At 39.6% G+C, this 11,366-nt stretch overlaps 1 protein-coding gene across 1 annotated transcript; it reads right to left on the bottom strand.

The window, feature by feature from the left end:
• Positions 1–196: 196 nt before the first annotated feature.
• LOC108167191 (uncharacterized) lies at positions 197–9,956 on the bottom strand. The gene is made up of 8 exons (XM_081599787.1): positions 9,785–9,956; positions 9,450–9,591; positions 8,998–9,135; positions 7,937–7,995; positions 3,881–7,849; positions 3,348–3,548; positions 2,970–3,046; positions 197–2,692 (listed from the first exon to the last, which is right to left on the bottom strand). The coding sequence occupies exons 1-8, from the start codon at positions 9,900–9,902 to the stop codon at positions 2,597–2,599; spliced, it is 4,800 nt and encodes a 1,599-aa protein (XP_081455913.1). The 5' UTR covers positions 9,903–9,956; the 3' UTR covers positions 197–2,596.
• Positions 9,957–11,366: the final 1,410 nt, after the last annotated feature.

Genomic DNA, 11,366 nt, shown 5'->3' on the forward strand with positions numbered 1-11,366 from the left:
ACTGCTGCCAACCGTTCAATGGAACAGATCGTTTATTGTATTTTTATTTATTTATTTATTTTTTGTGGTAGAGGTAAACCTGAGCCACATAAAAATGTTATTTCCCAGCCAGGAATTCTTTTCTGGGTGAACAAATGAGCATTCACTGTGTCACCTAAAATTATTCAAACTCTTCTGAAAGGGAAAAACTTGTTTTGTCGGGACATTGATGAAATGAACTGAGATTATTTCTTTTTTAAAGGCTTTCTTTTTTTTCATGAATCTTTATTTGTACAAAATATATACAACAAATGACCAAAATGAGTATAGTGAATGAATGAATGGTGAGGCTTAAGGCAGGAAAAAGAGCAAATATTGCGACGAGGAAAAGGAAAAATACAACAAAGTGATATTGTCTTATAGTGTTTAAGGTTTCTGCATTGGTACAGCACTTTAAAGAAGACACATATAAAAATACATAGGCAAAAAGAAGAGACTGGAGAGAAAAGATGAGGACGGTTTTGTGTTGTCTCGTTCTTCTTTGTTGCTCTTTGGCTGAGTGTTGTTTACCTTTAGTGCGTTGTCTTAATTATTTAATTGTGCAGAAGATGATTTTTATTCCTGCCAAAGCAACTCAAGTCCACTTTTCTCCTCTGCTATTTGTTACATTTTCCTTTTGCTTGTATTTTACAAATAGCACAAACATATTTTTTATTCAAACAACACGTTTATTGTGTGTGTTTGACACTCAGATTTAGAAACTTTATATTTTATGAAAATTTATACATAATTTTTCTGTAAGAACAGAAAAACAACTTGATACAGATGATTCAACTTTTTTTGTGAACGACACCCACAAAAATCTATTAAATTAAAACTAAAGTGGTTTACATTTTAAAAACCGAATCATTTGATCCTTAGGTTTTTTTTTTAAGAGCCACAAGAGTCATCAATAATTAAAAGGAAATTTACTGACGGTAAATATTTCTAAAGTCAGTTTTACAGCAGAGAACACAAACATAATGAGTCCTTCGTGGTATTTGGCACCGACTGAAAGCTTTGTTACAGGTGGAGAACATGGACAGCGCTGAACTTCCGTCTTCATTGTTTTCTGTGGCGTCTGTCATGTGAAGCTGTTCTACTAATGCTGACATTTTCAAAAGGATGATGATGAATGATGAAATCTGACAGGAAACCAAACATGTTTGTGTCATCAAGACAGATTTCACAGCATTTAACCTGACCGAGTAACGAAAAGAGGAAAGCAGGGGGTTCAGGTACTCGGGGACACATTTGGCACCTTGGAGGCATAAAAAAGGCAAATTTAAACAAACATGCAAACAGAGGACATCAAAAAATGCAAATATCTTGTTATGATGGATTATTTACTGACACTAATGAGGAATATCAGTTTTAGGAAAGGTGAGGCAGATGAGAAGGTGTCTGAGTTGATCATAAACAATGCTGCCCCCTATAGGGACATGGGGAAATTGTTCTTTTGCAATACTTACTTTAAATAAAAGACTTTCTGATACAAATAGGATTTTTGTAAGGCTTTTGCATGTATCTCATTTGTGAGACATCTGAAATTTTATATTGTTTTCTTTTGGTGTATTAAAAAGATTCACCATGAACCGATGTGCAAAATGCCAGAGATAAAACAAGTTAAACATGGATTTAAACATGGGCTTTCCATCCATACGTAAACTTTAAAACATAAACATGACAGAAACTTTCTGTAAAAGAAAAAAATAAAAACACACCTCACTATTTGGACTGTTACGGTTTTGGTTGTGTCTTTATTGTATTGTTAGACTGAATGGTTAATAAAATGGCCGTTGTCATGTGCAGCCCCTTTTCCCAAACATTGGATCAATGGGCAACCAGTTTTCTGCTTCAGAGTCTACAAATATTCAATTTAAAGTTGACATGTTCAGTCACTGCTGCGGCATACCAAATAAACCAGGTATTTGCTCATTTACTTGGTATTTGTTAATATATTCCATGGTTTGTCCAACTAGAAAGTCTCTACTAGAAAACATCCAAGTTGCATTTTAGTCAAATGCCTGAATAAACTTTTTACAATAAGTAATAAATCAATTAATCACTTGATAAATTAAAACAAATTCCTTTCCATTTGTTGTTTTTCTCTTTTTTTTTTCTACCAAAAACTGGATAAGAAAGGTTTCCAGTCTGTTGTTTTGGTTTCCAGTCTGTTGTTTTGGTCTCCACTAACCCTTTTTTTGAAGGACAATTTTGTTTAGAGACTTTATAAATCATTTTATTTGTTGTTTCTGCTGTTTATTTATTTTGGATATTATGTTTTCCAGTTACAGTGTGAAATGTTACATTTCTTTAAGAATGTGTCCTGTCATTATTATAACATTACCATTTATTTATCCAAAAACTGTCCCTTAAAAGGCTTATTACTGGGTCAAGGGACATTTTACTGTTTGCATCAATTGGTGAACGATTTCTATCAGAGTATTCTAGAATAATAGCCTTTCATTTTCAGCTATTCAAATAAGAATAACTCCATGATGCAGATGAGAGATTAAAGAAAAACAAGTGACATTAAATCATATTTCAGGATCAAGTTCATTCTCATGTTTGGCCACTAGGGGGAGGCTGTTGTAAATTTCACTGCTCCACTGCTGAGCAGCTCCACAATTATGTCTGGTGGCAGTCCTTGTCTCATCAGCTCCTTTTTGATCTGAAGGAAAAACACATTATATGAATAATAAGCCACACAGAACGAAACTAAAGTACATTTTCATGCTAAAAATAAAATTTGTGCTTTGGTGCTTTGAGCTAAATGGGCTCAACACTTACAAATCTCTCAAGATAGAGTAATATTTTTACCTATTCAAGTAAAATAACTCAATCCACAAGATGAAAACAAAGTAGTTGTCTGTCTAGTCCAACAGTTAAACCTGTTGGATTAGAATGAAACTGTTGTCATTAATATTAAAGTGAAGGAGGTTACTGACCAGGTTCAGAATGGTTGCAGAATGAGTCTCCATTGACAGTGTGGTGGAGATCTTTGCATTCAGAGCCAAAACATAATCTAGAAGCACAGAGAGGTTTTCACCAGGATAATTAACCCAGAGGTGCAGATGTAACAGGAGGGGCAACAGGAGCAGCAGGTTGAAGTTCATCACATTCATGAAAGTAAAAAAGAAAATACAATGCAGCTAAATAATATTTGAATAAGAACTATGAATAGTGGCTATTTTGTCCATCTTTTTTACACAATTTCAAAACACATTTTTGTGTCCAAGGGACATAAATTTGATAATAAAAGGCTTCAGGAAACAGTCAACATTTACCAGGTTTGGTGATGCTCTCGCTCTCTAACATCAACTTACATGGTCCTGCGTCCAGCTTGGAGTTTAGAATGGAGGTTGTAGGAAGTGCAGTTGTTGTTGTTTGGTCGGTTGTAGGTAAGGCTGCTGTCTTATTTGGTGGATGTTTGGTCACGAGTGAAGATTTGGTTGTTATATTAGACATGAATGTAAACATAGGTGGTTGTGGAGCAGCAGGAGTCAGAGGGGCAACATGAGCTGCAACTGTGGACAGAGCAGAAGTTAATCACTTTCAAGTAGAAAAGACAATATGCAGCTAAATAATATTTGAATAAGAAACATGAATAGAGGCTATTTTGTAATCCAGGGACTAAGATTGGTCCATTTATTAACAAAAACGTAGTCAATGTTTCTCCCAATTGTTGTCTTTCATTATTTATAATGACACTCAGTAAAAGGACAAGGCATGTGTTTCTTTGGCAGTTAATAAATATACTTTTGTGTGTCCAACGGACAGAAGGTTGATAAAAAGAGGCTTCAGGAAACAGTGAACATTTACCAGGTTTGTGATGCTCTCTAACTTCAGCTTCACTTACACAATTCTGGATCCAGCGTTGATTTTAGGATGGAGAATGAAGGCGATGTAGATGTTGTGGTGGATTGATTGGCTGTAGTTGTGACCATAGTTGTAGATGGTGGAGATGTTGTGGTTTGGCTGGTTGTAGTTGGGAGCATATTTGGTGGAGTAGACTGGTAGTATTTGTCAGTAAAGCCGTAGATGTAGTTGGTGGAGGAGTAGTTGTGGTGGGTTGGGTTGGGTTGGATGGTTGTAGTTGTAGTTGGTGGAGCTGTAGTTGTAGGTTGGCTAGTTGTAGTTGTGAGTGTAGTTGTAGTTGTTGTTGTAGGTTGGCTGGTTGCAGTTGTAGTTGGCATAGGTGTAGTTGTAGTTGTGGTGGGTTGGCTGGTTGTAGTTGTGAGTGTAGTTGTAGTTGTTGTAGGTTGGCTGGTTGTAGTTGTAGTTGGTGGAGGTGTAGTTGTTGTAGGTTGGCTGGTTGCAGTTGTTGGAGGAGGTGTAGTTGTAGTTGGTGTAGGTGTAGTTGTAGTTGAGGTGGGTTGGCTGGATGTAGTTGTGAGTGTAGTTGTAGTTGTTGTAGGTTGGCTGGTTGTAGTTGTAGTTGGTGGAGGTGTAGTTGTAGGTTGGCTGGTTGCAGTTGTTGTTGGAGGAGGTGTAGCTGTAGTTGGCATAGGTGTAGTTGTAGTTGTTGAGGTGGGTTGGCTGGTTGTAGATGTGAGTGTAGTTGTTGTAGGTTGGCTGGTTGTAGTTGTAGTTGGCATAGGTGTAGTTGTAGTTGAGGTGGGTTGGCTGGTTGTAGTTGTGAGTGTAGTTGTAGTTGCTGTAGGTTGGCTGGTTGTAGTTGTAGTTGGTGTAGGTGTAGTTGTAGGTTGGATGGTTGTAGTTGTAGTTGGTGGAGGTGTAGTTGTTGTAGGTTGGCTGGTTGTAGTTGTAGTTGGCATAGGCGTAGTTGTAGTTGTGGTTTGGCTGGTTGTAGTTGTGAGTGTAGTTGTTGTAGGTTGGCTGGTTGTAGTTGTAGTTGGTGAAGGTGTGGTTGTTGTAGGTTGGCTAGTTGCAGTTGTAGTTGTTGTGTTGGGTTGGCTGGTTGTAGTTGTGAGTGTAGTTGTAGTTGTTGTTGTAGGTTGGCTGGTTGTAGTTGGTGGAGGTGTAGTTGTGGTGGGTTGGCTGGTTGTAGTTATAGTTGGTGAAGGTGTAGTTGTTGTAGGTTGGCTGGTAGTAGCTGTAGTTGGTGGAGGTGGAGTTGTTGTAGGTTGGCTGGTTGTAGTTGTTGTTGGTGGAGTTGTTGTAGGTTGGCTGGTTGTAGTTGGGGGCGTATTTGGTGGAGTAGACTTGTAGTATTTGTCAGTAAAGCCATAGATGTAGTTGGTGGAGAAGTAGTTGTTGTGGTGGGTTGTGTTGGGTTGGCTGGTTGTAGTTGTGAGTGTAGTTGTAGTTGTTGTAGGTTGGCTGGTTGCAGTTGTAGTTGGCATAGATGTAGTTGTAGTTGTTGAGGTGGGCTGGCTGGTTGTAGTTGTGAGTGTAGTTGTTGTAGGTTGGTTGGTTGCAGTTGTAGTTGGCATAGGTGTAGTTGTAGTTGTTGAGGTGGGTTGGCTGGTTGTAGTTGTGAGTGTAGTTGTTGTAGGTTGGCTGGTTGTAGTTGTAGTTGGCATAGATGTAGTTGTTGAGGTGGGTTGGCTGGTTGTAGTTGTGAGTGTAGTTGTTGTAGGTTGGCTGGTTGTAGTTGTAGTTGGCATAGTTGTAGTTGTAGTTGAGGTGGGTTGGCTGGTTGTAGTTGTGAGTGTAGTTGTAGTTGTTGTTGTAGGTTGGCTGGTTGTAGCTGTAGTTGGCATAGGTGTAGTTGTAGTTGTTGAGGTGGGTTGGCTGGTTGCAGTTGTAGTTGTTGTGGGTTGGCTGGTTGTAGTTGTAGTTGGTGAAGGTGTAGTTGTTGTAGGTTGGCTGGTTGTAGTTGTAGTTGGTGAAGGTGTAGTTGTTGTAGGTTGGCTGGTTGTAGTTGTAGTTGGTGGAGTTGTTGTAGGTTGGCTGGTTGTAGTTGTAGTTGGTGGAGGTGTAGTTGTAGTTGGTGGAGGTGTAGTTGTTGTAGGTTGGCTGGTTGTAGTTGTTGTGGTTTGGCTGGTTGTAGTTGGGAGCGTATTTGGTGGAGTAGACTTGTAGTATTTGTCAGTAAAGCCATAGATGTAGTTGGTGAAGGAGTAGTTGTTGTGGTGGGTTGTGTTGGGTTGGCTGGTTGTAGTTGTGAGTGTAGTTGTTGTTGTAGGTTGGCTGGTTACAGTTGTAGTTGGCATAGGTGTAGTCGTAGTTGTTGAGGTGGGTTGGCTGGTTGTAGTTGTAGTTGGTGAAGGTGTAGTTGTTGTAGGTTGGCTGGTTGTAGTTGTAGTTGGTGGAGGTGTAGTTGTTGTAGGTTGGCTGGTTGTAGTTGGTGGGGGTGGAGTTGTTGTAGGTTGGCTGGTTGTAGTTGTTATTGGTGGAGGTGTAGTTGTAGTTGGTGGATGTGGAGTTGTTGTAGGTTGGCTGGTTGTAGTTGTAATTGGCATAGTTGTAATTGTAGTTGAGGTGGGTTGGCTGGTTGTAGTTGTGAGTGTAGTTGTAGATGTTGTTGTAGGTTGGCTGGTTGCAGTTGTAGTTGGCATAGGTGGAGTTGTAGTTGAGGTGGGTTGGTTGGTTGTAGTTGTGAGTGTAGTTGTAGTTGTTGTAGGTTGGCTGGTTGTAGTTGTAGTTGGCATAGTTGTAGTTGTAGTTGAGGTGGGTTGGCTGGTTGTAGTTGTGAGTGTAGTTGTTGTAGGTTGGCTGGTTGTAGTTGTAGTTGGCATAGGTGTAGTTGTAGTTGAGGTGGGTTGGCTGGTTGTAGTTGTGAGTGTAGTTGTTGTAGGTTGGCTGGTTGTAGTTGTAGTTGGCATAGGTGTAGTTGTAGTTGAGGTGGGTTGGCTGGTTGTAGTTGTGAGTGTAGTTGTAATTGTTGTTGTAGGTTGGCTGGTTGTAGTTGTAGTTGGCGTAGTTGTAGTTGAGGTGGGTTGGCTGGTTGTAGTTGTGAGTGTAGTTGTTGTAGGTTGGCTGGTTGTAGTTGTAGTTGGCATAGTTGTAGTTGTAGTTGAGGTGGGTTGGCTGGTTGTAGTTGTGAGTGTAGTTGTTGTAGGTTGGCTGGTTGTAGTTGTAGTTGGCATAGGTGTAGTTGTAGTTGTTGAGGTGGGTTGGCTGGTTGTAGTTGTGAGTGTAGTTGTTGTAGGTTGGCTGGTTGTAGTTGTAGTTGGCATAGGTGTAGTTGTAGTTGAGGTGGGTTGGCTGGTTGTAGTTGTGAGTGTAGTTGTAGTTGTTGTTGTAGGTTGGCTGGTTGTAGTTGTAGTTGGCATAGGTGTAGTTGTAGTTGTTGAGGTGGGTTGGCTGGTTGTAGTTGTGAGTGTAGTTGTTGTAGGTTGGCTGGTTGTAGTTGTAGTTGGCATAGGTGTAGTTGTAGTTGAGGTGGGTTGGCTGGTTGTAGTTGTGAGTGTAGTTGTAGTTGTTGTTGTAGGTTGGCTGGTTGTAGCTGTAGTTGGCATAGGTGTAGTTGTAGTTGGCATAGGTGTAGTTGTAGTTGTTGAGGTGGGTTGGCTGGTTGTAGTTGTAGTTGCAGTTGTTGTTGTAGGTTGGCTGGTTGTAGTTGTGAGCATATTTGGTGGAGTAGACTTGTAGTATTTTTCAGCATAGCCGTAGATGTAGTTGGTGGAGGAGTAGTTGTTGTGGTGGGTTGTGTTGGGTTGGCTGGTTGTAGTTGTAGTTGGCATAGGTGTAGTTGTAGTTGAGGTGGGTTGGCTGGTTGTAGTTGTGAGTGTAGTTGTACTTGTTGTTGTAGGTTGGCTGGTTGTAGTTGTAGTTGGTGGAGGTGCAGTTGTTGTTGGGAGTGTAGTTGGTGGTGGAGGGGTAACTGAAGGTTGGGTTATTGAACTAGAGTCTACAACTGGGTGGTCTCTATAACTGGGTGGTGGTGTGGGTGTAGCTGCAGTTGGAGGGGGGACAGGCGCTGTAACAGAGCAGCAGATTAATCTTATCATTTCAGGAAATATCCAATTGAATTCAATCTAAAGACCAAACAGACATTTCCACTCACTGTTCTCAGTTTTCACACAGACGCATCGAAGGTCAGACTGGAACAGAGAGCCAGAGGAACTGGGAGGAAATTTATTACTATTAAAACAACTAATCAATTCAGTTTAAGTCTTAAAACAGCAACTTCAACAAAATCAATACTGTGCAAAAATCTCTCCTAGAGATACAATATTTTAGCTAAACACTGTTATGATTCTGTTGTGATCAAAATGTAAAAATTTTAAATCTTGGCTTCAGCATCTAAATTTGTGCAAATTAATCTCTGGCTGTAATCAGGTTAACATGTTAAACTGCTTAAACTGCTGCTGAGTCTAAGTTTTAATCTTTACGAGTCAAAATATGAGACTGTACATCCATGAAACCTGCAACTTAAGTTTTATTTTAACTCCTAGTAAAAAGCTTCAGCACACGAGACTTCATGTTTTAATTAAAACTGTTTTTTTAACATTTGTTATTTTATACAGTAAATGCAAAGTAATAAAACAGGTACTAATTTGTTTACTCATTAGAATTTTTTCTCCCCTTCGGGGGAGAAAAAACAAGTTAGGTGAGTTTTTTTTTCCTTATGTTTTGATCCGGAGCATAATAAGCAGTGTTCCCAGTTCATTTGCATCCAGGGCTGATTTTCTACAGCTGGTCACCGCATTTTTAATGAAAATGGGAGTTTTTTTCTGACACTGTGTTAAAATGATTTATTTGTCATTAGGCAAGAATAAATCTGGGTGAATTCAAATTATTTCTGGGGTTCCACAGGGTTCCAGTCTTGGACCACTTTGATAGAGAACCACATTTCCAGCCAACTCATAACTTTATGTCTTGGTGTCTCTACACTCAGTCAGTGTTTCTGAAATTTAAATGAGCAGATGGGTCAGAATATCCTTCATTTTCATACAGACCATAGTGATTATCATTGGTTCCAAACATGCAAACCCTCAGCTGGACCTAACGGGACTCATGTTCTGTAAAGCCTCTGCTGTGAATCAGCCTTATTTCAATAAGCTGCACAGAGCTGGATTTATAATTTAAGCTTTTTTCCTTGCATTAATAAGATAAAACACTAACTTTGCCTGGATAACGAAGCAGATAGTGTGTTTCAGTCCTCCGTCAATGGCTGATGGCGTCCATGTCAGGCTGAAGTTTCCTGATCCTGATGAACTCTTGGCTAATCTGTGTGGTCCACTGAACAGGAGCTCAGTGGTCCTTTAATGAACAGGAAATAAACAGTTTGTTACATTAACATTTCCAAAGCATCTCTACATGCAAAAACAAAAGTTTTTGTTGCCACTGGCAGCATGTCTTCAATAACATCAGTAATGTTTGGACAATTCCTGAAGTTTCATAGGTTTTTTAATAATATTTTTTAGGGTTAGAGGAAATTTACCCAAAAATATTTTGCTAGTTTAATTTGTTTTTGAAGCATCAATGTTACTTAAATGAATTGGGTTTATTTAATACACCAGATAAGCTTCAACTCTGTCTGAAAAGTTGTATGTATTGATGTATTGATCACTCACTCAGCCTGGGTTGCTTCTGCTCTGACGCTGATTTCCACAGCCTGGTTGACGTTGGTGTAGATCTGAGCTCCATGTTCAGGAGTTGGAGGCAGAAACCTGGGCAGATATTCACCTGCTGTGCAGGACGGAGCTGCAGGATCCACTGGAGCAAAATAACAAAGAAACTAATTAATTCAAGCTGAAAGGAACTGGTCAGTTTGGTCATTAATTCAAGCATCACAATGCTGGAAGGAGAGTATTTAATATAACCAGATATTTCTCCAGCTCACCTGTGGCTAAATTTTGTTTTCTCATTCCTTCATGTACTTTGGGTGAATCAAATGATGCAGCTTTACCTCTGAAAACAAACTGGACAGGGATTCTGCTGATGGCGCTGTTGACAGTTTTCACCGACTGTAAACCACTGCTGTCAGTCAGAGTGACGTTCTGTCTGGGAAAATCCTCCACCATCATCTGAACCGCATACGGACCTTCATCGCTGCTGTTAGCGGGACTGAATGAGAGAGAACAAGACTGGAAGAGAACAGGAAGGAGTAAAAATGAATTTAAATACTCATCCATCTTTTATACTCTTGTCCCTATTGGGGTCAGGAGAGTTGCTGGTGCCTAATTAATGTTACTGACTGCAAATCTGATTTCTTTAATGTCAACATTTGATACTCACTGATGAAACGTTGAGGACAGATGGAGGAGTGCAGATGTTACACTCTGATCCAGCTGCATATCTGCATCTAACAACGTCTCCATCCGGGTCAGAGACCAACAAGTTGATGTTTCTCTGACAGTTTGAAGGAACTCTGAGAGAAAAGAAACACGGAACATAATTTACATGAGTGTGTTTGATCATTTAAAACAAAAAGGTAATTTTCCTCATCGTTTTATGTTTTAGTTTCTTAGTGAGCTGTTTCTACAGAACACATTTAGTTACATTTATATTACACTGATTTATCCAATCACTTGTTTTACATTGATTAATGTTCACTTTGAACCAAAATGAATTTTCCCATTAAAGAATCAACTCGTCTAACTGATCTTGGTTAAAGAAATAGGAACAACTGTCAAATTTTTATGACGATATCAATCTGTTGCTTCATGTCTCTGGTTCAGGATCACTGATTCACAAAAATCATCTAAATACTCTGCTGTCAATGAAATGGTCTGTTTTTAATCAAATTAATAATGATAAACAGAATTACCTGAATGTGGGGACGACGGCGGTTTGGGGCGATGAGTTTGGTTTGTTGATGTCGGAGCGTTTTCTGTAGTCAAAGTGCAAAACTGCTTTTGACGTTTCGATCCCATTTCTGTTTTCTATCCAGTTTGTAGCATCAAACCTGCAGTGGATGGTACAGTTCTGCAATGTAAGCATGTAACGCTCTCACTCTCTAAAAACAGACACAACCAGATACTTTCTATCACCTGATTATAACCTAATCAGCCCAACTGATGAATCAGGAAACACTGTTCTTCATCATAATAATATGAACATAATAAAATAAGTTTCCACTTACTCTCCATTGTTTTCACCCAGATATGAAGGGTAGTAACTCCAGGTGTATCCCTTCTGACACCATTCACCTCTGACTTCATCACCTGCATAAACTGGCATCCCGCTGCAGTCTCCATAACAAACCCGAGAGTCGAACTCGTCACATGAGCTGAAGCTCGCCTTAAAGTCTTTTACTGCCTGTGGATTCACAGTGAAGAGTTCCCAAATACGTCTCGTTTTTTTACCAGAATAAAATCTAACACAGTGTTTAACAAGGAAGCTCAACTTACCAGGTATCCACCGTTTCCAACGGAGTAGGTAAAGACTATCCCATAATAAGCAGCCTGAGCTCCACTGATGAGCAGCAGCAGCAACACAGACGGCAACATGTCGACAGAGTCAAAGTCTCCAGAGGAAAAACAAAAGTT

Source organism: Poecilia reticulata, chromosome 18, assembly GCF_904066995.2.
Source record: "Poecilia reticulata chromosome 18, P_reticulata-male-v2, whole genome shotgun sequence".
NCBI lineage: Eukaryota > Metazoa > Chordata > Actinopteri > Cyprinodontiformes > Poeciliidae > Poecilia > Poecilia reticulata.